The 27,669-nt window shown below is 43.3% G+C and overlaps 1 protein-coding gene across 1 annotated transcript in view; it reads right to left on the bottom strand.

Annotated features, from left to right (window-relative positions):
• Nucleotides 1-23,732, bottom strand: part of LOC128946105 (DDB1- and CUL4-associated factor 12-like) — a 39,890-nt gene extending 16,158 nt beyond the window's left edge. The window contains exons 1-6 of the mRNA XM_054290009.1: nt 23,661-23,732; nt 22,676-22,930; nt 8,041-8,247; nt 6,793-6,853; nt 4,938-5,131; nt 4,230-4,295 (exon numbers count right to left, since the gene is read on the bottom strand). Of these exons, the coding sequence (XP_054145984.1) occupies nt 4,230-4,295; nt 4,938-5,131; nt 6,793-6,853; nt 8,041-8,247; nt 22,676-22,930; nt 23,661-23,732 (855 nt within the window). The remainder of the gene's footprint in view (nt 1-4,229; nt 4,296-4,937; nt 5,132-6,792; nt 6,854-8,040; nt 8,248-22,675; nt 22,931-23,660) is intronic.
• Nucleotides 23,733-27,669: the final 3,937 nt, after the last annotated feature.

The following is a 27,669-nucleotide window of genomic DNA, read 5'->3' as shown; positions in this document are numbered from 1 at the left end:
TGCCTTCAGGCGAGTTTGTAATGACTTTCAAGATTGCTGGATGATTGCAGTTTTCTATTTGAGTTCATTGTGTGATCAGAGCAATCTACTAGCTCCACATGGCATCAGTGGCATGATGTGCGGAAGGGACTTTTCCTTTGAACATCCAGCCCAGCACTGGCAGTCAGGGTGCCAGGAGGAGCTGTGCTTCAGTGCCAATCACTTCTGAAGCAGCTCAAACCCATTCATAAGCTGCCAGTATCTCTTTTTCAGTTGGGATGTAACAGACCTTGGATCCTTTGTATCCCCCAGGGATCGTCCTCGAGTCTTTCTGGGTACTTTTTGCCAGAGGCTCCAGGAAGGATGATTCTCCCCAGTTGTGGTATAGAGCACATTTTTCACATCTTGTCCTGTCCTGACTGGCCCAAGGGCTACTGCATGAACACTCTCCTGGTTTAATTTGTTCAAAAGCTTGTTCAGGACTCCACTTGAAATCATTCTTCTTCCAGGTCATGCAATAGAGAAGGTTTACAATCAATCTGACTGTAATCTGGAATATGCATTCTCCAAAAACCCACAGTGCTAGGAAAGCTTGTTTCCTTTTTGCTGGTTGGTGAGGACATAGCTGCTATTTTGCTTATCATATCTATTGGAATCTGATATTGTCCATCTTGCCATTTTACTCCTAAAAGCTTAATTTTCTGGGCAAGTCTCTTGACCTTACTTTGCTTTATGACAAAACGCGCTTTCATGAGAATCCAGATTATCTTCTCCCCTTTCTCAAAAACTTCCTCTGCTGTGTTGCCCCATATGATGATGTCATCAATGTATTGCAAGTGTTCTGGAGTCTGACCCTTTTCCAATGCAGTCTGGATCAGTCCAGGCAAATAGTGGGGCTGTGCTTCCACCCCTGGAGTAGGTGGTTCCAGGTGTACTGGATGCCCCTTCAGATAAAAGCAAACTGCGGCCTGCACTCTGCTGCCAAAGGAATGTAGAAAAAACACATTGGCAATATTGATGGCGGCACTACTTTGCTGCCTTGGATTCCAGTTCATACTGAAGTTCCAGCATGCCTGGCACAGAAGCACTCAGTGATGGTGTGACATCGTTCAGGCCATGATTATCCACTGTCAGTCTCCACTCTCCATTGGACTTATGCACTGGACACATGGGGCTATTAAAGGGTAAGTGGGTCTTGCTGACCACTCCCTGGTGCTCCAGTTCATGAAGCATCTTGTGCATGAGGGTCACAGAATCCTGGTTGGTGCAGTATTGTCAACAGTGCACTGTTGTGATAGTGATCAGTACCCTGTTCTTTGACCCTCAGCAGTCCCATAGCAGAAGGATCCTCTGAGAGACCAAGCAAGGTATTCAGCTGCCTAATTTCCTCTGTCTTCACAGCAGCTATCCCAAAAACCCAGCAATGTCCTTTTGGGTCCTTGAAATACCCTCTCCTGAGGTAATCTATGTCAAGGATACACGGGGCCGCTGGGCCAGTCACAATGGGGTGTTTTTGCCATTCATTCCCACCCAGGCTCAGTTCAGCTTCCAGTATAGTCAGGTGTTAGGATCTCCCTGTCACCCCAGAAATAGAGATAGATTCTGACCCTACATATCTCAATGCCATCAGGGTACATTGTGCACCAGTGTAAATTAAAGCATTGTACTCCTGTGGGTCTGACAGGTCAGGCCATTATATCCAAATAGTCCAGTAGATCTGATTATCCCTTTCCTCCAATGGGCTGGAGGCAGGGCCCCTCTAGTTCTGGTCATGGTACTCATTGCTCACTTCTTATAAATATGATCAACCACAGGTCCCTTCAAGAGGTTTGAAAGTAACATCAGCACCTTCCCTTCTGTCTGAGGGAGGACCTGCTCACTGGAAACTGAAGCAGAATTTTCCTTGAACCCATGGTGGTTGTTCTTCCTCTCAACTCACGTACCCATAGCTCCTAGGGCAGAGGTGGGTTTTCCATCCCACTTCTTCATGTCCTCTCTGTGGTCATGCAGGTAAAACCACAGGTTACCTACCTTGTGGTGTATTCCCTCTCTCTCTTGAGAAGGGGCATGCTTGCTCTTAATAGCAGAGACTCTGGCCTGTATTGGCAGGGCACAGGACATTTTCTCTTTAAATTGCTGGAAGTCCTTGGACAGCTGAGATGCAGGCCCAAAGGGAGGAAGAGAGACTTTCCTCATATTGCCAGAGTTGGGCAACCAAATTATCCACTGTTTGTTCTTGTTCTGTCCATGACATCACTGCCAATGAGTTGGCATATGACAATGGCATGCTCCCATATGAACTTGTGTCACATGGGTTGTGTGCCCTAAACTTCATCTGGATCTACAGGGGACTGCTTGTTATTTTAATCTCTATAGAGTACCTCCAGCACAGCTAATTCTCTCAGGTACTGGATACCTTGCTCCATGGTGTTCCACTTGTCTTGGTGCACTGACAGATCCTCCTTGAAAAGATATCTTTCCCTCACACTTGACAGGAATCACCTCCAGAGGCTGAGGATTTCTGTCCTTTTTCCAATGCTGTTGTCAATGCCTGCATCCCTGGAAAGGGATCCCAGTTGCTTGGCTTCACTATCCTCTAATTTCCAACTGTGGGTTGTGCTATCCCAGCATCAGAGCAGCCGGGTCACCAGGGGCTCACCCTACTGGTGGCTGAAATATTTTCATATATCGTGCAGCTCACCTGGGGATAGGGATTGGGTGATTACCTCTGTCCCTGCTTCTTCCTCCTGTTCTGAGGGCCCTACTTCCTCTTCATCCTTCACTATGCAAACTGGTTTGGTCTTGCATTTCTTTTTCTGTATAGGTATGACTGCTACTGGCATGTGTTGTTCCTCTGGTTCAGTTGCACTTGGAGTGGCCACAGTGGCAGTTGCTCTGCTTTTCTCCTCCTCCTCCTCCTCCCCCTGAGGGTGCTGTCTAGTGAGGAGTGGTATCTGGTAAACAGTAGCCAGGGCCCAGCACACTGCATTACTTTGTGCCTCTCTGGAATCACCACAGCATTTTCCTTTCAGATATTCTGCCACTTTATCAGGGTCCTGTTAAGGGGTGAACTTCCAAACCATTGGAGAACAGAAGTCCTCCGAAACCGTCCCATTTTCTCCCACATTCCATGCCACTCATGACTATCCACCCTCCGGGTAGATCTCTGAATGACCATACAAGAAGTCTCTTTCATAATTCTAAACATGTACTGAGTAGACATAGCAACAAGAACATGCGCCTTCCTTAACATCCAAAGGAAATTCAAAATTCTCACAAGCTGTTGTAACAAACCTGAAGGAGGAAAAGGATGTGAAAAGCTGGGGCAAATCATCCTCCCCTGTTCTCCCTACAGACAGTACAATTATTAATGAAATCCCAGAGGTAGCACCCAAGGCAAATGCAGGAGAGCAGCACTCAAGACACATCCTAAATGACCCTCATTGCCCTTGATGTTATCATGTCATAAACTGATATCCCACAGTACAGCAATAAAGCAATTCTGATCCCTCTCCCTGCTCTGAAAAAGAGCACCATGAGGAGTACATGGGGGAACATATACAGGGTTAGGTACCATAATGTGAACAGATCAAGCAAAAGTTGTGACCAGTGGCTCTGTACCTAATACAAATGCTTAGATTGAATTTGTTTCCAACCTGCTCTGGTCAGATGTGTTGTTATCTCAGTGCTTCATGCCTCACATTGGGTGCCAAATTGACTGTCAGTTTAGGAATGGTATTTCCCAATTTAGTGTTCCCATTGAATCACCCCAGACCACGCACTACTCATTCACTTCCCCCTGCGGTGGGATGGGGAGGAGAATTTGAGGCAAAAAAAGGTAAAGATCGCAGGTTGAGATATAAACAATTTACTAAAAACAGCAACAAAATAAAAAAAGAAACAAATAAGAACAATACTGATAGCAGTGTGCACAACACAAGCGAATGATTCACAAGTGATTGCTCACTCTGTAGAACCTGGCACCACCCAACCATACACCCCAGTAAAACTGGAAAAATGCCATCCCCTTCCATTCCCTCTACACTTGGTGTGAGGTGGTAGTTAATAACCCCAGGGTCCAGGCTGTGCCCCTCCTGGCTGCTGCAAAAATTAACCCTGTCTTGACCAAAACCAGGACAGTGTTTTACAAACACTGCTGCTCTTTCATCAAGCATTTATAGGAAATTAAGAATAGTGAATAGCCTTCAATGCAAAGCAATGTTTTAAGTTTTACACCAACAGAAAAGCACCTTTGATAGTGTGTGCTCTGCTTTCCAAAGATGAAAATACCCATCCAAGGACACAGCTCCCAGTTCCTATTATGAAAAAAAGAAAAAAAAAAGAAGAAAAAAAGTAAGAGTTAGTTTTTGTATTATAGATATCCTTACAACCTCACACTCCAGGTTGCTTCTCTAGTATATTTTATTTATATGACTTTTTTTTCAAATATGTATGGACAGTTTTAGTGATAGTAAAAGATTTTAAAATCACAGAAAATTCAGGGAGCTAGAAAGAAAGGCTTAGTAGGCTCTGGGAAAATATTAAAGGTAGGGCCTGGGAAATGTTAGGCCTTGTATTTGCTAGATCATATGAAACTGCATCTGTCTAGTCAGTATATGATAAATTATATAATTGTTAGATGTGATTAGATATAATTATTGTTTAAAGAATCATGAGAAACTATGTTAGAGGTTTGAGGGGGATCACGAGAAATCCATGCTTAGATGAAATCAATGTATACAAGAGAATCATGTAAGTTTAATAACTAATATGTACGTTATATAACGATAGAATATAAAACATGTTCGGCCCGAAACCATGTCAGAGTCAGATTTGGGTCTGTGTACCCCTGACACCCAGAGCTCTAAATAAAAGCATCTGCATATAATCATTCCGTGATTATGTGTTCCTGAACGCTAACATTAGGACTACTCAACTGTCTTGCTTATCTTACTGACCTTGTTCTTATTGTTGAAAGCCAATGCTCGGACTTTGCAGTTGTCAGGATTGGTGTTCTCCTTAGGAATATCCTTCAGAGCCCTGTATGCTATGTGGGCATAGACAGGAACTTGAGAGAGATTATGCCTGGCATCAGTTTTGGACAACACATCCTCTGTAACTTCCCAGAGACCCATCGAACCATCCCGGGAACCTGAATAAGTAGTCCATAACAGCATTTCAAATATACATAATTATCCTTTTTAGAAAATGAACTGCAATAAACAATGAGGTCTTAAAAGAAGATAGTTTAGATTTATTTAATCTAACTGAACACACTGTTGGTGCCTATGTATTAATTATTATTAACAAAATCATGATTTTACTGAGGTGTTAAGTTCATAACATTGTGAACTTAAGGTCAACTGGCTTGTCTACATGGTTTCCAATCAGCTAGATCACCTCATCTGTTTTCAAACTGATTGAGATGCATCAAAAAACCATGATCCTGTACAACAATCACCATTAGAGATTCACATGTAGAATAAACTCAGAGGCAATTGAATAGCCTATGTGTTCAGCCTGAGCCTGGCTTACTGAGGCTGAGATTGACAGTCTGTTAAACCAATACAAAAACCTACAAGAAAACTCAGTGGGGTTTATACCAATTCTAGACAGTTTGATTTCTGACAGTATGTTTATGGATATGTACACATACATTAGTGAACTGAACAGAAACATATATTTAAAACCACAATTTGCATCAATTTAAATAAAATATACTGTTAATTCAACTCATTCAACCTCTTGTTTAAAGAATGTAACACAGGAACTGAGGCCAAACAAGCAAGAATTCGTTTTATTTTTTGACTGAATTTGAAGATAATGATACAAAATATGAATCAGTAAGACCAACAATACTGGACGAAGAAAGTTAAATGTCTTTGGTTCAAGGATCAATACAGATTTAATCCAAGGTCCTATACCCATCCCTTCTGGTGTTTAGGCAACTCACTTCCATTTAAGTCAGCTCTGATAGATTTGACATGTACCTCCATTTCTTCCCTACACAATGTCACTTAATGGGTTTTTTTAATGCGGATATTTGGGTTAGAGAATTGCAAGGATCAACTCAAGGGTTAGTTTTTGGTTTTTTTTTATATTACTGAATCATCAGTTGGAGCATTTGATTTTTATATGAGACTGTTAGGATTTTCTGTCACCTGCAGTTTGACACCTCCTTGAATGGAATACAAAACCTTCTCAGCACAGAAAGACCGTAAACTAATACATTAATTCAATGGCATATTGCTGCCTTTACTCAAGGTAAGTAATAATTTATGACGTTACACTGATTATCCAACTACACTGACTAAAAAGTCAGTAATTGACCTTTACTATTAGAACCTTCTGTATTAGTTCCCACAGTATGTGTGCCTATATATATACATACATACACACACACACACAACTTTGCTGATAGCTTGATAAAACAAACTGAGTTTTCATTAATCAGTCTTCCATAGAATTTCAGGAAACTAGTACTGTTCAGCTGTATCTTGAAATTATTCTGGTGTAGAATCCTTGCCTTGAACTTACTGTGTTAAGACACCCTCTCATGTCAAAACCTACTGTAAAGACAACAGCATTCCCCCCAATACTAGGAAAAAAAAGTACAATCTAGACCAGGGCTCAACAAATTAAAAAAAAAAAAATTAAAAAAGCTAAGTTCTGTACTAAGACCAAGAATGGGTTAAATAGGCAAAGTAGCTCCAAATGGTTTCAAATCCCTTCTAAAGGTGCTTCCCTAAGACCTATCAAGTGCTGTACATCAGTATAAAATTCTGGGGAAAAAAACCTAAAAATTAACATTACCAGAAACAGCCATAGTATCACTTATCCATGCAATTGAAAATATCCAGTCCTTATGTCCATCCTAAAAGAAAAAAAAAAAAGACAGATTTTCTGTGCCATTATATTCTGCAGTGGTCTCAAGGCAGACAAAAAAATATCAAAGTGAAGAATACTTAAGTGCAAACTCAGAAAGAGAAGACCTATGCTAAAAACATATAAATAATATTCCACTATCCAGCTGTAGCAGTTTAAGTACCTAACAGTAATTTTAACTTTTATTGATTTTGACATGTATAATTAATAGAGAGCAATTAGGCAATAGAAAAACAGATCTCTGACCAAGGAAAAATTAATCTCAGTTCTAAGGACTTGGGTTTTTTCCATTTTGAAAGCAGTGTTCTTTACTTCTATAAAGTAGCTGCTTACTTTTATTTCCTCAAAGGCACATCCCTAAAAAGAAACAAAAAAATTATGTTTGAAATATATGACCTACTGATTAAATTTTCAAGAATCTTTTACTCAGAAGGTGAGAAGCCTGTGTATAAAAAAAAGACCAAAAGGGTCTAGTTCTGCTTGAAAAACTGCAGTCACAGTGGCACACGAATAACAAGTCATGCAGATCTTCAGATTCAAGCCTTTCTGCAGCTGGTTATCTGCTACTGCAGAAACTCTGACCTGAGCTCTGCTGTTGTTGTTAATGTCTATGCGAAGTCCTGAATCAAAAAGGAAAAATAAGAGTGAAGTGCTTACAGGACACCACTATACCCATTTCAGCCGTTTTCTTTTTAAGATTGGCTGTTTTAAAAAGGCCTCATGATGTTTCAAAAATAAAACCAGTATCAAAGTCTATCAAAGTGCCACAAGCCACTGGGTTAGAACTACTCCTCAAAGCCAAGTTCCACCTGTGAAATAATACATATATAAGCCGCACTGGAGAAGAGAAAGCCTTGAATCATCTTTACAACTTCTCAAATGAGCTTTTTCACTAAAGCTAAGTTTCAGAGATCATCATCACCCCAATTAGACTTTGACAGTAAAGATTTTGTTACATTTTCAGTGCTTAAAAGTAATCTTAAGTAGACCTGAATGAGGATAAGAAAGAAATCTGACTTAGAACCCTGAGAATCCTCTCATATATTTATGTACTCATTCATATTTAATTCACTCTCCACTACAAAGCTCCCAAATTTTACACTTGCTTTGACCTTACGCACTTCAAAGTAGCAATTCTTGGGACAGAATACAATTTCCCCAAATACTCCCACTTACATCTCCCACACACACAGGATCAAGTGTAGGCAGACGATAAATTGCAAGACTGTTGGGGTTGTCTCCACCTGTGGCCAGAAAGGTCCTTGAGGGGTTGAGCTCAATGGCATGAATACCACATCCCTGCTGGTTCACCATGGCAGGTTCATGATCTTTCAGAATAGGAATCTTGGTAATTTGACCAGTCTGGACATCTATTACAAATAACTGGAGGAAAAAAGCAGATACAAATCATTATCACACAGATAAGAAAACCAAGGTGGTCAAATATCCTTTCTATTTTGAACTAACATTCTTTTAAATGTAGAATCCACAAATGTTGCAAATATGGTTGTAAAATGTATACATTCCTTCTTAAAACAACTAAATTAAATAATTGTGGGTTTTACTTTAATCATCCATCCTTGTTTTGGCTAGGATAACATTAACTTCCTTCTTAGTAGCTGGTATAGTCCCGTATTTTGGATTTAGTATGAGAATAATGTTGATAACACACTGATGTTTAGTTGCTGCTTCATAGTGCTTACTTTAAATCAAGGACTTCTCAGTTTTCCATTCTGTATAAGCGAGCAGGTGCACAAGAGGCTGTGAGGGAACATAGCCAGGACAGTTAACCCAAACTGGCCAAAGGGATATTCCATACCATAGAACATTATGCTCACTATATAAAGCAGGGGGTTGGGATTGGCTGGGAGCTGCCAATCACTGTTGGGGGATGGGCTGGTGTGAGAGTCTGTCCGAAATATCCCTCATCTGCCTCACGATCATCATTGGGGGACCACTGAAGAAAAGACCCCCCTGTCTAGCCCTGTAGGAGAAAGTCACATGTCAAGCAGGGCCCTGAGACCTGAGAGCATTGCTAAGTTATTGTTTTCACAGGTGTATTTATTGTATGCTACACTGAGCTCAACAAGAAGAAAGAAGGACATTCTGACCTTTTTGCAACAATAGCTCTGGGATTTTTCCCCACCTCTCGGCCTGGCTGGACTTCTCCTGAGTTTCGGGGTGGTCCCCCAAAGAAGACCCCTCTTGCTTGTTTGCAACCACCGTGACAGCCAAACTGAGATGTAAGAAGCCTTTTCACCAGAGAAAAACCAAGACATGAAATCCCTATGTGAGAAGGCCCCCTCCAATGCTTTCCAAGGACTGGGACTGAAACCCCCAACCCAGGGGAGGTGTGCGGGGGGAGGCAAGCTGACCAAAGCAAGATGGATCTTGCAGGTGTGAGCAGTGGACACAAAGACAATGGCTCTCGCTCACTGCTGAGAACATGGACTGTGTACCCTTTCCAAATACCATTCTTTCCTCCGAAGATACAACAGACTACCTTTGATTCGGTTTCAAGATCTATTCCCCTTCCCCCATCAAAAAAGAGTATAATTAGAGTCCAGATGAACTGCACCCCTGAGATCTCCTCGGACGTGACCTGGTGAACTCCATCGGCTAGACACCAAAGGACTTCGCCGTTCTACATTTGGTAGCTATTCACCCTTTTCTTTTTCCTCCCTCTTTTCCCTTATTTTTCCCTTTTTCCCCAATTCCTCCCCAACACATTTTGGCTGTGGTTATTTCAATTAAGGTGCATTTGTTTTGATTATCGCTGCAAACCCCCCTTGTACCGTGTCGGTTCTTTTTGCACCCTGAGATCACAAACCATCACGAAACCCATCCATGAGGATGGCTCGTGACAGCTGGGCATGGGTCAGTGGGTGGTAAGCAAATGTATTGTATGTCACTTTTGTTTCTTGGATTTTATTTCTTTTTTTCCTATTATAACAATAATATTTTACTTTATTTCAATTACTAAACTGTTCTTATTTTAACCCACAGGTTTTACATTTTTTCCAATTTTCCTCCCCATCCATCCAAGGAAGGGGAGGGGAAGTGAGTGAACAGCTGTGTGGTACTTAGCTGCCACCAGTTGGAGTTAAACCACAACAGTCCATTTTGGCACCCAAAATGGGGCTCAAAGCATTTAGACAATGACAGATCTGACCAGAGCATGTTAAAACAAATTTCTTATAAGCATTCATTATGTTAGTTTAATAGTCATGGGTCACAATGTTGATTTATTTACTCTCACAGTTGTTGCACTTTTTCTCAGAGTTGTGTTGTGTGACACTTTACTTGCAGTATGTCTTCCTGTGGTGATGTTTATCATCCTTGAGGCCTGGACCAAGGTTATAATTTTGTTGTACTTCGTAATACTTGCCTATGATATGATAGAACCACTGGTCATGAAACTAACCTGGTATGTGTCCTCACCATTGCCACCCTATCTGTACCTCAGGAGCCATCTATTGGGAACTATTAACAGTTACATCTTCTTCCTTTTCTCCTCGAATACATCTTCCAACATCCATCCTGCCTTCCTGCTTTCCTTCTCCTCCAGGATGATTACAGTAGTATTTGAGAATGTGTAAGATTTTAAATAACCTTTTAATACACTTGCAACCAACCTGGCCCTTTTGCTAGGAGCCAGCATGTTGCTGCATATAGTTCAGGTCTTCTTTCAGATTAAACAACTATTTAAGAACATCACCCAGAGATTTGCCCTGAGGCTGAATAGTTCTGAGTGATGGGGTATGCAGGATAATATGGGCAAGTGCCTAGGACAGTGAGCACCTCCAATGTTTTTGAACCTCACCCCTGAACAAGTGCATAATCGGGAAGATGTGTGTTAATGTCGTTATAAACAATTCTATGGGTGAAGGTGTGGGTGCTAATGTCTTTGAAATGTGTCTTAATGTCTCTACTGACTTAGGGCAGCAGGTTTGTTACAGAGCCCAGACAGCTTGGCTCCTGAAACAGACAAGTGGGGTCCGCACAAGGCTGAACTTCTGAACTTTGGGGTAAAACACTAGGTTCAAGGGGGAATATGAGGTAGGCAGTTCGGGAAGGCTGTACCTTCCTAGTACCTCCGCCAGTGGGGAAAGGAAAAGGGGGCAACATGCAGCTGGTAGTTTAGCATAAAAGGAGGCTGTGTCCATTGTAATCCCGAGAGAGAAAACCCTGCAGGCATGTGCCCCAGTGGACTCTCTTCCTTTATTTGAATAAAGTTGCAGGACTCCTTTGTCTCCTTTATGGACACTAGCTTTTCATAGTGTGAGAAACAACTGCTCGCTTTTTAAAATTTTAAAGGTTTATAAAACCTTAACAAAAAATACAACAAAAAGATGAAATAAGGAAAAATTACAGCTCTGGGAGCCCCCGTGACTATCAGCCTCATGCTCCCCTACAAAATGGATGGTCTGCCGTTTATACTGCTACCCCCTCCTAGTGTCTTGTCAGTCGGCTCCTTCCTTGCCATCTAGTGGTGGAGATCACTTTCTTACATCTTGATTGGAGGTCAGGTATTACTATAGTAACAAGCCAACCTTCCCCAAATGCCCCAACTACCAAGGCCATCCTGTGATAACAATGCGGGGGGGGGGGGGGGGGGGGGGGGGAATGACATATTAAAGTAACATAACTATACATCTACAAACCTTCTTTTAACATACATCTAATGTTCACCCCTTAATTGTGAGAGCCAACCATCTCATTACTCCTCTGAAATGATAGCGTGATTTTCTGTACACAGTCTTTGTGAAAAATGCTTTTTTATGATTGGCTTTTTGCAAATATTAAAATTATTATTATATGTGTTATGTTAAAAAGTTATACTGTATTAATCTGTGGAAGGGGCTAACAGCGGGCCTGTTAGCTAAAGGAGCGAAAAGAAGCTGATAAGGAGCTCTCTCCAAGGCTGTATCCAAGGAGACCAAGAGAAGTGACGAATTGAAGAAAGATAAGACAACTTTGCAGCTGGACGAAGTATTTTTAGAAAGTTAGTTGAAGTCCCTGTAACTTTTCACCAATAGTGTTATGTTGATTTATTGTAGCAAATAGTTAGGGTAGAAGAAGCATAAACAATTGGAAAGTGTATAAAAGGTCAGCCATGTTCAATAATAAAGAGTGGCCATCTGAGACTGCTTGTGGTCTCTGCTTTGTGTCGTGACCGCCTCAGCAACGACATTAATCCTTTTCAGTAGTGTGTTAAATACAGTTTTAGGCTATAACATAATGTTAAAATAGAAACTATGCTATGCAATATACTTTTTTTAACTAGTTCAAGAAAGGAATGAGATATTCCAGAAATTCTTCACACAGAGATAACAGCAAAAAGACACTAAAATCCCAAAGAGAAGAATTATTGTCTCCTTATCATAAAGAACTAGTCGCCTTCTACCTCCTTCCAGACACTGAGGAGCCAACAAGATGAAGGAGGGGAAAGTTGACAATAACCAGAGAAATCCCTAGTTTGAAAGGAATGTATGTATCTTGTACGAGATATATGAATATGCAACAGGCTATTGCTTTTAAGAGTTAATGCTTTGTTAGCAAGCTATGCTTTCAAGAGGAAAGCATCTGAATGTTTGTAATTCTTTGCTTTTATTGTCCTTTATTGTCCTAACTCTGATTGTCCAAATTCTTATTGCTCTAATTTGTATTACTATTTTTATAACCATTTTATTACTATTAAACTTTTAAAATTTTAAAACAAGTGATTGGCGTTTTTCACAGTCTTGTTTAAAGCGGTGGTTCTATGGAAAGTCTGGTCCTCCTGTGGAAGTTCGGGTTCTCCTCTGGATCTGTCCAGTGGTGGTGGTGGTGTCCCAAGCCCCTAGACCTTGAGATTACACGTGGTCAGGTTCAGGTGGTACCTCCCCTAGGGCAGGGAGTTTCACAATGGATTGATGTAGTCCTATGAGTCATCGGATATTTTTGGAGTCCCTGATGGTCATTCCAGCTGCCTATTCTGCTGTTTCTCAGGCAACCCCCTCTCCTCACAGGGTCCTCCTTTGAGATGGGAAAAAAATTCCCTGAAGAACCCAAATCCACAACACCAGCTCTGGGAATACAAAGACAATCTCTCCCTCTCTCATGTCAGCTGTGGAAAAACTGTCCTGGGAGTTCCACCAACTCAAAGAGGTTATGCCCTACTCTACACCTGTAGGGACCAGTATCTCAACTATTACCATTAAGCATCCTCTTACTCAAAAGAGAGGATATAGAAGGTACACACCATGGGGTACCCTGTGGTTTTGCCTGTGGGACCACAGAGAGGGCATGAGGAAGTAGAATGGAAAACCTAGCTCAATCCTAGAGGCACAGGTAGAGGAATTGCAGGGAAAAACAATCACAAAAGAGGGTTCTTGCAGGAAAGCTGCTGCTTCAAGCTACAGTGGGCAGTTTCTCAGGCAGAATGGAAGGACTGATCTTACTCCCGATCCTACAGAAGAAAATTCCAATCCATTTCTACAAGAAGTAAGTAGAGAATCCTATGATCAGAACTAGAGGGGCCCTACCTCCAGCCAGGTGGAAGAGAAGGAAAACTGGGTTTACTGGACTTGTAGATGCAATGGCCTGGCACATCAGACCCACAGGGGTACAAGACTGTAGTACATACCAGTGCACAGTGTATCCTAATGAAATCAAGCTATAGAGGGGCATAACCCATTTGCATTTCTGGAGTGACAGAGGGATCATAACATCTGACTGTATTGGAGGCTGAAATCATCCTGACTGGGAATGAATGGCAAAAGCAGCCCACTGTGACCAGCCCAGTGGCTCTCTGCGTCCTTAGCATAGATTACCTCAGGAGAGGGTATTTCAAGGATCTAAAAGGGTACCAGTGGGCTTTTGGTATAGATGCCCTGGAGACAGAGGAAAGTTATCAGCTGTCTACCCTGCCCAGTCTCTCTGAGAACTTTTTAGTGGTGGGGTTACCAAAGGTTGAAGAACAGCAGGTGCAGATCGCTACCACAACAGTGAACTAGCAGTAATATTGCAATAACTGACGCCCTGATTCCAACCCATAAGCTGATTTCTTAACTGGAGAGCCAAGGAGTGATGAGCAGGACCCACTCATCCTTTATTAGCCCCATTTAGCCAGTGCAAAAGTCTAATGGAGAATGAAGACTGACAGTGGATATTCATGGCCTGAACAATGTCACACAATCACTGAGTGCTGCCATGCTGGAACTTCAGTAAGAGCTGGAGTCAAAGGCAGCCAAGTGGTGTCTCAACTGATATCACCAGTGGGTTTTTCTCAATCCCTCTGGCAGCAGAATGCAGGCCACAGTTTGCTTCCAGTACACCTGGAACCAAGTGCCCAGGGGTGGAAACAGCAATATCATCTGCCATGGACTGATCCAGACTGCACTGGAAAAGGATGAAGCTCCAGAACTCCTGTAATACATTGATGAAGTCATTGTGTGGGGAAATACAGTAGAAGTTTTTGAGACAGGTAAGAAAATAGTCCAAATCCTTCTGAAAGCCTATTCTGCTATAAAACAAAGTAAGGTCAAGGGACCTGCCCAAGAGATACAGGTTTTAGGAATAAAATAGAAAGATGGGCATTGCCAGATACCAGTAGATGTGCTCAACAAAATAACAGTAATGTCTCCACCAACTCACAAGAAAGAAACACAAGCTTTCTTAGGCATTGCGAGATTTTGGAGAATGTATATTCCAAATTATAATAAGATTTCTCTATCAAGGGACCAGGAAGAAGAATTATTTCCAATGGGGCCCTGAGCAACAAAAAGCCTTTGAGTAAATCAAACAGGAGACAGTTCATGCTGTAGTCTCTCAGGGCAGTCAGAACAGGGAAAGATGTAAAAAAAATGTGCTCTACACCACAGCTGGAGAGAATGATCCTTCCTGGAGCCATTGGCAGAAAGCACTGGGGAGACTCAAGGTTGACCCCTGGGATTTTAGAGTTGGGGATGCAGAGGATCTGAAGACCACTGTGTTGGTTTTGCTTGGCCTGGTTTTTGGTAGCAGGAGGGCCATAGAGATGGCTTCTGTGAAAAGCTGCTGGAAGCTTCCACTATGTCCAGCAGAGCAAATCCCTGATGGCTCTGAAGATGGATGAGCCACTGGCCAAAGCTGGGCCAATTAGAGAGGTTGGTAATGCCTCTGTGATAACATATTTAAGAAGAAAGCCAAAACAAAGTGGGCACAATAGTTTTTTTCTTCTAGTCAGAGAAGAGGAGGAGGTGAGAACATGTGAGGGAAAACAGCATGGAGATTCCAAGGTCAGTGAAAAAGGAGGGGGAGGAGGTGCTCCAGGCACCGGAGCGGATATTCCTCTGCAGGCCATGGTGAAGACCATGGTGAAGCAGGCTGTCCCCCTGCAGCCCATGGGTCCACAGGGGATGCAGAGATCCACCCATAGCCCATGGAGGAGGTGCCCATGCTGGATCGGGTAGATGCCTGGAAGAGGCTGTGATCCAGTGGAAGACCTGGTGGAGAGAGGGGGCCCCTGCTTCCAAGCTGGAGCAGCCTGTCCTTGGAGGACTACACCCTGTGGAAGAGTGCCCCACGTCGCAGCAGTTTTGGGAGGACTGTCTGCCCGCAGGGGACAATTTATGTTGCAGTAGGTGCGGTACGGCTGCTACTCGGGATAGTGGGCTCACGCTGAAGAAGGTTGTCGCCCTGTTCTAAGTTCTTCTAAGCCTTCTGATGTTTACATTCTTATAATGGACTTTCTCACGCAATTTTCTGTAAATAATTATTGTTTTACATTCTTTTCTGGAGGAGGAGAAATTTGATGGACTTGGTTTGTCCAGTGTCATTGGAGAGGCTGCACTTGCATCCTCCAATCCACTGTCACTTTTGAAAGTCTATAAATGTTGGAGTCAGAAAATAAACTTCCCTTCTGTAATATATGTTATGAAATAATTCATGCTTCAAGAGAGAATGTATTTTATAAGACTGTAAAATCCAAACGAGTCCACAAGCAGCCCAGAGACAGATATCTACTTCGGAATGTTGAAATTCCTGAAGGCAGCAGAACAATACCCCCCCCCCCCCCCCCCCCCCCGTTTACCCATGAATAGATGTATAGATGCAATGATCGTCATGCTCCGGAGTAATCAGGAGACACTCAAGAGTGATCATCGCTCAACTGATACCATTGATCGAGATGATCGAGATAACAGAAGTCACCAGAAAGATACACCTGAATACGCGACTTCCACTGACAGGATCAATGCCTGCCACTACTCAGGAAATCGCGATTGTCCAGCCCTGCACAGTGAAAGAAACTCTCATGCATATGCAGGATTACAAAAGAAATCGGGGCACCTCTGCCTCAGGCATAAAATACTGTATAAAATAGCCCCGCTGGAAATGGCATTTGTGAACAGAGGGAGGTCCAGTGCAATAGAGGTCATACCTATGCTCACCCAGTGCCGATCCAGGGCTCAATGCTGTCTCTTTGACTGCAGGTTTTTGAGGACCCTATTTTGGTTGTGGAAAACAAAATCTTTGGTAATTTGATAATTTGGCTTTTCGATTGATCATTTATAAGACTTTTTTTTACCCTGGAGGTTCCAGTATGTGTGTCATTTTATTTCATGTCCTATAGCAACAGAAGGTCACGGAGAACTGTCTCCGGTGGGAGGGACCCCATGGCCTTACAGAGGAAGGACTCCTCTCAGAGCAGTGGAAGAAAATCTTCAGGTGACGAACTGACCAAAACCCCCTTGCCCTGTCTCCCTGCACTGTTGGTAGGAAGGAGGGAGGGGCTGGAGGGAAAAGGTGTTTTAAGGGCTTATTTTACTTCTCATTATCCTCCTCTGATTTTGTTAGTAATAAATTCACTTTGCAAGTTTAAGTTGAGCCTGTTTTTCCCCTTGAATTGTTTTCTCTGGGTCCTTATCTCAATTCATGAACCCTTCATTAAATTTTCTCTCCTCTGCCCAGATGTGGCAGGGGAGGGTGAACGAGTGACTTTCATGGGTGCCTGTGTCAAACCACTACAGATCCCCATCCAATTACTCTGCTGATGCTGTTTGGGTTTTACCCTTTTTCTTTTATATGTTCTCTGTATTCTTCACACATATATTTGTAGCTTTGTAGCCTATTGTATTAGTGACTTGTTTTCCCAGTACTTTTCTATGGCCTTTCCCTAGGCAGAAAGACAAAACAAATTCCAGAGCTCCAAGCCCCAGGGGAGACAAGGCCCCATTGCTATCTTGGTTCTTCCTGGGAATCAAGGTCAAGAACAACTCTCAGAGATACATTTTCATGAACAAAGTACAGCTAGTGCTGAGGGGGGAACTCCAGAGAAGAGGCTTAACCTGGGGGGAAATTGAATCACTGCTTTGTTGTATTCATATTGTTATTATCATATTTTTAGAGTCCCATACCTTCTGAGTGGTTTTCTTACCAGCAGCTCTTCACAGCAGTGTTGCTCCTGCTTCTTCATCAGGGCTCCTCCAAGGCTCTCCCTGACCGCCCCACCCCCTTTAATCCCAGCTACCCCCATGGGCTACAGCTGCCGCCCAATTAAGGACATCACAGCTGCAGCCCATTTACAATAACTAGAATCGGGGCAGGGTCGCTTATACAATACAGAGATCTTTTACTGCAATACATATATTTACTCAGGCCCCTATACCACTTGCCCTCCTAATTGGTGCTTTTTATCAATTATGCTAATTTCCTAAAACGTATAAATAGGTACTCACCCCTGGGAGGGGTGGGCTTTTGTGGACATCTTTCCATAACTGCCTCTGAAGGCCTTCAAATAAAGATCCCTTTTTATATTTCCCCCTTACTAAAATTATCTCGAGTTTCATTTCCAGGTTGGGAAAAAGGCAACACGGCAGCTATGCCCTGTTCAAACTGCTTACAGTCAAGTTAGAAACTGCCCTGCTTCATTAACTAAGGAACTTCCTTAATCAGCTTGCCAAAAGTAAAGACTGTGGCAAGGAATCAAGTATCTATAAACCAGAGTGTGAACTGGAAAATCCATCCTTAATTTATATACAATACTGTGATCAGAACAGTTTGCCAGGCTCTTTCATCAAGTATAATTCCATTTTATGACCTGCCTTTTGGAGACAACAGTTTGGGGGAGGGGAGAAACAGGAACCCAACAAAGTTACCAATTAATTAAATATAAGCGCCTTTCCCATGCATCCTTAACTGAAAGCATTGACTTTATACAGCAAAATTAAACCCTACCCTACTAAATGTCATTTCAAGGCAGCACTTAAGACTCTTGTGTCCTCTGTTGCTGCCCCTGCATACAGAACAGCAGATGAACAGGCAGCCCTATCTTTTAGTTGATCATACAAATCAACCAAACAAAGGGTGTCAACTTGAGCTACAGCATTTTTTATTATGCAAGCAGGATGGACATAGATTTACAAAACATAAAGAACATGCATGAAAAAGACTGCTTAGTCCTCATACAGGAAGTACTTTACATGCTCTGTGTCCCAGCTCTCACACACAGCTCTCAGAAATCACAGGCACATTCTTGTCATTCATATTACCATTTGAAAGAAACCCAAGAATAACACATTGCCCTTCTAAAAATTGAGTCACTAAGAGAAAATCAACTGTGATGAAGTTTCACAATTAGCTTAAGCCAATCTTTGAGAATCCACTTGCCTCTTCATCCACCCAAACAGTTTCATGACCCCTATGACAGCAACTAGCCCTCAGATAGCTACAAGATCAGCTGCATATCTGTCTCAATAAAACTAACCCTACAAGAAAGTCCATCTGCACAAAGCAGGAAGCTGATCCAGCTGATTCCCCAGGCACACACACACATTGGTGCCAGCAAGAACTAGCATGTGGGAACATCCTCTTCTGTAAAAGTACAACTTCAGACAAAAATTTCACCCTCAGCCAAGCTGGAAAATGATGTTATTGTTTTCCTTCAGATTTGCTTTTTGCTAACAGAAGCAAGACAACGCTTACAGTGTCATTATATCAATACCCCCACTGGTCACACTGAGTAGCACTTTTTGATTTTTCCTAGTCTTTACTTTTATTTAGATTATAAATGTAATATATGGTAGGGATAATTCATGCTAATAATGTATAAAATATTGTGAAATCCAAACCATGTCTTTTGACCACCTCGGCTGGGAGCAGCTGTCTTATTCAGATTCAACTAGTTCCCGGAAGCACGTTGAGATAACAATCGACACCTTAATGTAAGAATAGAGGCGATGATCGATGATGATCATTGGTTTCCCGAGTTGTTGGGAGCCAGTCGAAAGCCATTATCGCCTTGCCGATTGCATCTATCAAGATAGTCAGCTACTCCACCCTGATACATCTGAATACATGGCTTCCTGGAGCCTATTGTCACTGAATATACACCTGGACCTGGCTTTTGTCCAGCTCTGCACATGGAAAAAAACAGCCATGCATGTGAAGAGATACAAAGAAAATTTGGTCATCTTTGCCTCGGGCAAAATAAACTGTATAAAACCTCGCTGCAAGAGGCAGCATTTGTGAACCGAGGGGGAGACTCTGACACTCTGGAGGTCAGATCCAGGTTCACCTGGTGTCGACCCCAGGCTCGACGCTGTCTCTTTGGCTGTGGTGGTTTCGAAGACCAAACTTTGGTCTCACCGACAAATTAATAAATCTTTGCTAAATTTTTGATAATTTTGGCTCACAATTTGATCATTTATAACAATAAACACCTCTTTTTTCTACGTTAACAGAATGCTTGGCTTCTGTTCTGCAGCAATACATATTTACTGATAAAATGCCAAGCCCAAAAGAAACATGGACTCTTTAAACACTAAGATATCAAACGTATGCCTGCTTTCTGGTGGAGATCAAAACGTGCACTGATCTTAGCACAAAACCTACTCACAGGTTGTGCTGAACAGGTAATGCAAGTGGGTAATGGCCTCACATGTCGTACTTGAAAGAATGCAGAGAAACAATTCATGATATAAAGAAATGTCTGTGAAGTGGGCAGTGGTAAAAGAAGCCAGTGAATTTGATACCAAGAAGGTTAATTCAATTTCTACTGTAACTGTGAGCTTTTAGTAGAAAGACACTGTGACTGTTAACTTTTAGCAGAGAGGCCAGTCTGTGGATCTTTAGCAGAGAAGCAAGGCATGCAGAAATTGTTCTCCAAGCAAGGACCTTAGAAGATAAAGAGGAGACATCTGGTTTAAGAATACAGCTACAGCCAAAACAAGGACTGAGTTTGGGAACTTGGGGAACATGGGGAGGATTTTTATGGTAATGGGCAAATTATAATATGCATGTAGTGACTGTATATTAGCAACACATTTGTAGAAATCAGGGGGGCATGTTAGGAAGGAATAAATGATGCCCTCTTTAACACAAAAAGCTGGTGTTAAGGAATCTCATTCCGGTTTTCAGACATTTGGTAACAAATTGACTGAGTGAACTACATTTCTGGAGACAAGATCACACAATCAGACAATCCATCTTGATGTGAAACTCTGAAGCACTATCTAATGGGCACACACTTTGATATAATTGAATTTGTTCAGTGCCAAAATCACATTTGTCAGTTTTTGTGTCTTACCCTCCACATTTAATTTCAGGAGGTTGGGAGACAGCACATGTTGACAGATGACAAAGGATGGAGAAGTGAGAGACTTTGCTTGCTAAAGGGCATCTCTACCACCCACACTATACTTGGCACAGAAACTACCAGATTATGAAGATAGACATGGGTATCACATGCAGTTCACAGAAAACCAAATACTCTTGAGACCGAGGCAATGAACACACATGGAAACTGAAGGCAGAGATTCTATTTCAGACTTAATTCCTGTCAAAAGACTGTTTGGTTTATACAGCTAGGCCTTGCTTCTCAAGACCTATTGCATGAAAGCCTCCTGGTATGTAACTATGAGTAATAACAGAACATCTGAAATGAAAAAACAAAACAAACAAAACCAAAAAACACTGTCCCTTGCAGGTCAGATCATTGAGTGTGGCTTTCACAAAAAAAATATCAACAAATCAACCCCAAATAACCAAAACTTTAGGCAAAGAAATAATCACACCTAGTTATATACTTTGAGATTTTAGAGCTGCTTGATCTATACATTCTCTACAATGCTCAATTCATTTTTGTGGCACTAATGAACCTGCAAAGAACAGGTTTGGGATTTTGCACTTAGTCAATTAGAATTTCATATATGACATTGAAACCTCAGCCAATGAAGTTGGGCCACTAACTCCAGCAGAGAGAGCATTACCTAAGGAGCATGATGTCCTCCATTTATTAATCACATACTACATTATTTTAATATTTTCCTATAAAGGGATGCTTTGGAAATATGAAATCTGAAACATGACAGAGTGTGGCCATAGCTCTCTTCACAGAGAGCAGCAGGCACAACTTTCCCAGGATTTTTCCCGGGGAAGGCTGTGAGAAAGCTCAGAGAAAAACAATTCTTATCTTAATCTCTGCACCTGTTGTTGTGCACATGTGGAATGTGTTATGGAGATTGTTTACCAAAAGGAAGCTTCTTAATCCGACTCTGGTGATGGTGGTTTTGATTGATAAACCAATTAGGTCAAAGCTGTGTTGTGACTGTTTGTAAGGGTCACGGGTTTCTCTTTAGTATAGTAGTAATATAGTATTAGTGTAGTATGATTTGTTCAGCCTTCTGCAATCATGGAGTCAAGGCTCTTTATTCCCCGTGTTGAGGATGCCCTGCCACAATAACAGAGTCCGAACAGATTTCCAATTTTGCTAAAGCATGTAAAGATACATCAGCAAGGGAAGTTATTTAAACACTAAAAACAGATTTAGAGTGGGAAAAAAAATTACAAACTGGAAAGGCAGAAGAATATTCCTGAAGATCTAAATTTTTTTTTTTCAGTTTGGAACATTTCTAGCTACTTTGAAGAATATCTGGAGTTTAACCATAGTTTTTAGTTTTGTAGCAACTTTTTGAAGTCACAGAATCATTAGGGATAGAAGGAACTTCTGGAGATCATCCAGTCCAACCCCCTGCTAAGGCACAGCCACCCAGAGCAGGTGACACAGGAACATGTCCAGGTGGGTCTTGAATGTCTCCAGAGGGGGAGACTTTGTGACCTCCCTGGGCAGCCTGTTCCAGTGCTCTGCAACCCTCAACATAAAGAAGTTCTTCCTCATGTTGAGGTAAAACTTCTTGTGTTGTAGTTTATGGCCATTGCTCCTCATCCTGTTACTGGGCATCACTGAAAAGAGTCTGGCACCATCCTCTTGGCACCTGCCTTTGAGATATTTATATGCATTAATTGAGATCCCCTCTCGGTCTTCTCTTCTCTAGACTAAACAGGCCCAGCTCCCACAGTCTCTCCTCATAAGAGAGATGCTCCAGACCCAAGTCAGAAGCACAGAACCATACATAAAACCAAATGGTAAAAGACTGAGCACAATAAAAATAGAGTCTTACTAGCAAGTTTTGCTAGGCATGTTAGGTACCATTTAGCAAAGCTAACATCATTCATTAACTTTACATTTGCAGGACAGGAAGAAAGATCAAACCCTACTGTTGCTTGCCATGCTGCAAAGAGATGTAAATTGCTCTATGTGGATTAGACAGATCCTGCATGAGATATAGGCCTCATGTTCAGGTTTCAGACCATACGCATAATGCCATGTTTTCAGATGAGAATGGGTGATCATTAAGCATTACCTTTATTCAAAATTAATTGTGCACAAATTGGAATCCACACCTAATTATTTCCTAATTTATTCCTTGGCTATCTACATACTTCAGTTATGGTGTCATTTGGGGGTAGAATAATTAACAGCAAGAAGCAAAAGATAGGTGGCACTTACTGTGTTGCATTTTGTCCCACACACCACTTGCCGATGGTTCAGCCACTGGGAGGCAAATACTTTATTAAGGATTCCAAGGTGAAATTCTCTCTCCTTCAAGAGGCTGGGAAGCTGCTGGGCTGCATATCCATGCAACAAGCGGTGATAGCTGGACTCATTCTGCATCCTGACCTCTCTACCTTTCAGGTAGTACACCACAGACCTTTTCACCCGGTGGAGTCTTTTCCTTTTGTGAACTGAGTGATCCCACCCATACTGTGGAAAAGAAGCATTAAACTTAGATAAAGCGACTAGAACAAACTTAAGACACAAGCCATCTAAATTCAAATATATTCTCAGCAAAATACTAAAGCCTTCCAAACTACCCATATAATACCATACACGAAGATTAACTCATAAATTGTGATAAAGCCTTCAGCAACATAAAATCAAGCATAAATATTTGCTAAAGAAGTAACACTGCCATAATACTGAAAACAACCCACCCCGGCTCGGCACCGTTGGGACACCAAAAGCTTATAGAAACAAGAGGAAGCCAAGAAGCACTTTAAACGGAAAAGCCCCGACAGCCTCCTGGCGTGAGCTCGGCAGGTTTGGAGGTGACACCGCGGGGGCCATCTGATACTGACCGCGCCGTTCATCGGCCTCCTCCGGCCCGGCCTGGGGTGGCCTCGCAGTAACGCTCAGCTCTGGGGCGGCGGGGACTCGGCGGTTACGGGCCGAACAGAGAGCTCCCGGAGCTACCGGGGCAGAGAGCAGAGACGGGGGGAGGTTGCCCGCTGTATCGCACCGACAGCCACCGTGGCCGGGACTACTCCTTCCCACCATCTCCCCTCGAGGACACCTTCCCAAGGCACCGAAAGACCCCGCCCTTTGCCCCTACCTCAACCGGGCACCGGGACACGGCGACCCCCAGTCAGGGTCACCCCAGGCACCGCCATATAGGCTTCTGCCCTCATACACCCATTCCCGCCCCCCAGCCTACCTGCTCCCCCTGGAGCCCCCCGGCGGCAGCCGTCGCCGCTTTCCGCTTCCTGCTAACTGTTTTCCGGGCCATAGGAGGAGGAGGAGGAGAAGAAGAAGAAGAAGAAGAAGAAGAAGAAGAAGAAGAAGAAGGAGGAGGAGGAAGAGGATGAGGAGGAGGAGGAGGAGAAGGAGAAGGAGGAGAAGCCGAGAGCCCAACCTGGGCCCCACATGGAGCAAGAGGAGGAGGGGGCCACTGGGGTACGGGGCAAATAAGTGCCGGGAGCCAGGCCCGGTCACTCTCTTCGTCACAGACCGTCCCGACTGCGCTTCACGACATTTTCTCCGAGATGTTTTTACGACAGTCACACCATGCCTCTGCGACGGCTGTCCCACCCTTCCCGAGTCTCGTTTCCTAGCAACCGTAGGAAGGATAGCGGCGAGCTTGCCCACCCTCTGTGGCTGCCAGGCAGCGTGGCCCCGTCGGGGGCGGGGCGGCGCCCACAGCGGAGCTCGGAGCGAAGCTTCCCAGCTTCGCCACTTGTCCGTTCCCCGCTGCCCTGCACGAATCGGTGGCTCTCGCTGGCGGCCTCCCCGGGCCCCGTCAATTTAAGCATAGGAGAGGCCCTGTATAATCAACACTGTTTCTAGCTACTGTGTAGCAGATTAATTCTACCCCAGCCCAAACCAGCACAGTGATCTTTTACTGAGACAGCCTGTGAGCACATTCCTGTTGATTGTAACATGCACAATCTGAAGTTCTACATATCTCCTGTGGGAAAATCTGACCACAGTGATCGGGAAGATGTGTGCCAATGTCTTTACAAACAATTCTGTGGGTGAAGGTGTGGGTGTTAACGTCTTTGAAATGGGTCTTTATGTCTCTACTAACTTTGGGCAGCAGGTTTGTTACAGGGCCCAGACAGCTTGGCTCCTGAAACAGACAAGTGGGGTCTACACAAGGCTGAACTTCTGAACTTTGGGGTAAAACAGTAGGTTCAAGGGGGGATATGTGGTAGGTGGTTCGGGAAGGCTCTACTGATTTGCAGAAAGAAAAAATCTAACTCCACAACTTTGTAAAAGTTGTAAAGCCAGTATGTTTATTACAGTGCTGGACGGAACTGGGGATCGTTGTTCCCCCTAAAGGACATGAACACCCCTGAGAACTCCCAATCCTTTTTTATCTCCCTTACTCTGATTCATATGCATAGAATTTCACAATAGGTTTATACATATTCATTTCACTGATTTCACGTTACACTTGCAGCTAGTTTTTTTTTTCAGAAAGTACAGAAAGAACTCCTGGGTCATCCTGCCCAGTCTCCTGCAGCCTCAGCCCTGGTCTCCGTCTGTTTCAAAGTTCATGGGGTCCCCCTCTTATCTCAGTCCTTCGGCTGAAGCAGTTTTTCGAGCATAATTTTTTTGCGAGAACAGGCAGTCTTGAACGCAGACCAAACAGCTATGCTACAGACTTAATAATTCAAAGAGGCACATTTCACCTAAATCTGAAATGGATTTCTACTCTGAAAAATTTCCACTCTGCTTCAGTACCTTCCTAGTACCTCAGCCAGTGGGGAAAGGAAGAGGGGGCAACGTGTAGCCAGGAATTTAGGATAAAAGGAGGCTGTGCCCACCAAAACCCTGAGAGAGAAAACCCCACGGGCATGTGAAAATCTAAAAAGTTTAATAAAGGACAATTGGAGACAAGGACCACAGAGCAAAGGGTATTAGGTCGGCTGAGTGTATCTTGGCACTTAGCCAAGACCACACCTGCTAGCTTGGAAACACCCTTTATATATTCTAATTTCTAATTACATCAGCCTGTTACATATTCATAGACCCTTATGCATATTAAACTTTTTCTCCAAACTAGTTTACATGTTCCAAGAACTGTTCAGCATGACTCCTCCTTGGGTCTGCCCTTTTAGAGCATGCATATTCCTTGGTTGTGGTTTTTAGTCCCTTCTTATCATCTCCCGTTTTTGGGCCTTGGTCCACACTGTCTTCAGACAGTGAGTGCTGATAGTTGGCATATCTGTAGCAGGTGTCTTCTTCATATGTTCATTGGATGTTATCCCATCCAAGCAGGCATTTTAACACAAGCATACTTATATCAGCTATTTCATTAAGCTTAATTAACAACAGAAATAAAAACTATATCTTTATAACAAAGTTACTTTAACATCACACACATAGAATCCATTTTAATATTTGCAAAAAGCAAATTTGCAAATATTTGCAAATATTATAACTTGTATCTATAACAGGCATGTGCTCCAGTGGACTCTCTCTCTTTATTCAAATAAAGTTGCAAGACTCCTCTGTCTCCTTTATGGACACTGGCTTTTCATAGCATGATTTTCCATACAACAATCATAAAACACCTCCTCCTCCCCTTCCACAGCTAGACCAGAGGAAATAATGCCTGGCACTGGCTTCACTTTGCAAAACTTCATCCCAGGTTTCCCTTAAAGAGACCCTTTTAAGTAGCTTGGCTTTATCATCTGGCTTCTCTGAGTGAATACAAGAGCCCAGTGCACAATGAGGTGCTTAGTCAAACTTTGAGGTGCTCTTCTCCACCAAGAAACTCCCTTATTATAGGGGAAATAAAGGGCATACAAATATTTGTATGATTATGCTGCCTTAAAACTGATGTGGATGGATGTGTGCTTTTCCTTATGTTCACATGGATCATTAACTTTTTCCTATGCTTATAGAGGCAAAAATTAAGAGTAACCCAAACCAAATGATCACCAATGAGCAACACTGTGGAGAAAAGAAAAACAGGGAAATAAAGTGTGATGTACAGGCAGACTAAAAAGAAAGCCAGCTCCTGACCACCTGAAACCCTCTGGTGTCTCAAGTCACACAAAATCAGTAAACATACTATTTTCCTGAAAAATATGGCATTTCTTTTATGCCTTTTTTTGGGTGTCATTTCACCTAACAAACGTCAAAGACAAGGGTGCTGCAAAAAGTCAAATTGAAAAAAAAAAAAACACAACCTAGAAAAGAACCTATCAGGCTTTCTAGCTTTTCTAGCTTTCCCTGAGGATAAACCACGTAAGGGATAATAGTCTTTAGCTGTTTTCAGTCGTGATTTACCATGATTAGTGCTCCTCTCTACATCCTCCCTCACACACATAACTACCGCCTCCATTTTGAACAAAAACCCTGAATTTTGTACCAAGGCCCTCTCAAAAGACTGAACACCTGCTGCCAAAGCTGCTCTTAGGGGAAAGTGCTATGCTCCAGGGCATCCAGCAGGAGTGCCTCTTCAGCTCTGCCGGGCGGGCATGAAGCCCCTCGTGACGGGACCAAGGGCAGGTGTCGAGGCAGCCATCTCTGCTAAAGAAAGAGGCTGAGACGCATGGAGCAAAATGCCCCCTTAGGGCCCGGCTCGCCACCTTCATCCATCCTGGAGGAGTCTGTCGCTGGGCCCAGCTAGGAGAGGGACAGGAAGTGCTAGAGGAACGCCCGGACAGGGCCGGAGCCGGAAACAGACAGAAACAGACACAAAAACCTCCACACCGCTCTAGGCAGAAGGAAATAAAAGTATCCTCGTCCCACCCCCTCTTCCGCTGAGGCGATGTCACCGTGAGTACCTCCTGATTGGCTGGGAAGGAGTAGGTGACCTCGCGGCGTGACGTCAGCGTGTCGTTGAGGAGGCGAGGTGGAGGGTAGGTAGACAACATGGCCTCTCCTGGTTGAGAGGTTGGGGGTGGTGATATGGTGTGCGTTTCGTACTGGCGGGTGGTGGGCAGTGACCGCAGGGACAGCTGGAACCGCCAGGTGCCGCGCAGGTAACGAGCGGGCCGGTAGGGAATGGAAATGCAGATGCTGGTCTGGGTGAGGGGCGCAGCCGGCCGCTCCTCGGGCCCTCCGCCCCGCTGCCGGGTTAAATGTCGCTACCGCTTCTCCTTGTCCGGGGCGAGGGACCATCCGCGACCCCACCGTGATTTAGCTGATGTGACGTGCAGGCGGGGCGGCTACGGGGCCGCTGGCCTCTCAGGACCGGGGTTTGCATGTTT

Source organism: Melozone crissalis, unplaced genomic scaffold (assembly GCF_028551555.1).
Source record: "Melozone crissalis strain CALT ecotype California unplaced genomic scaffold, PUWL_Pcris_2 ptg000074l_1, whole genome shotgun sequence".
In the NCBI taxonomy this organism is placed as follows: Eukaryota; Metazoa; Chordata; class Aves; order Passeriformes; family Passerellidae; genus Melozone; species Melozone crissalis.
Note: the sequence above shows the minus strand (reverse complement) of the source record. Positions and strands in the feature narration are given on the sequence as shown.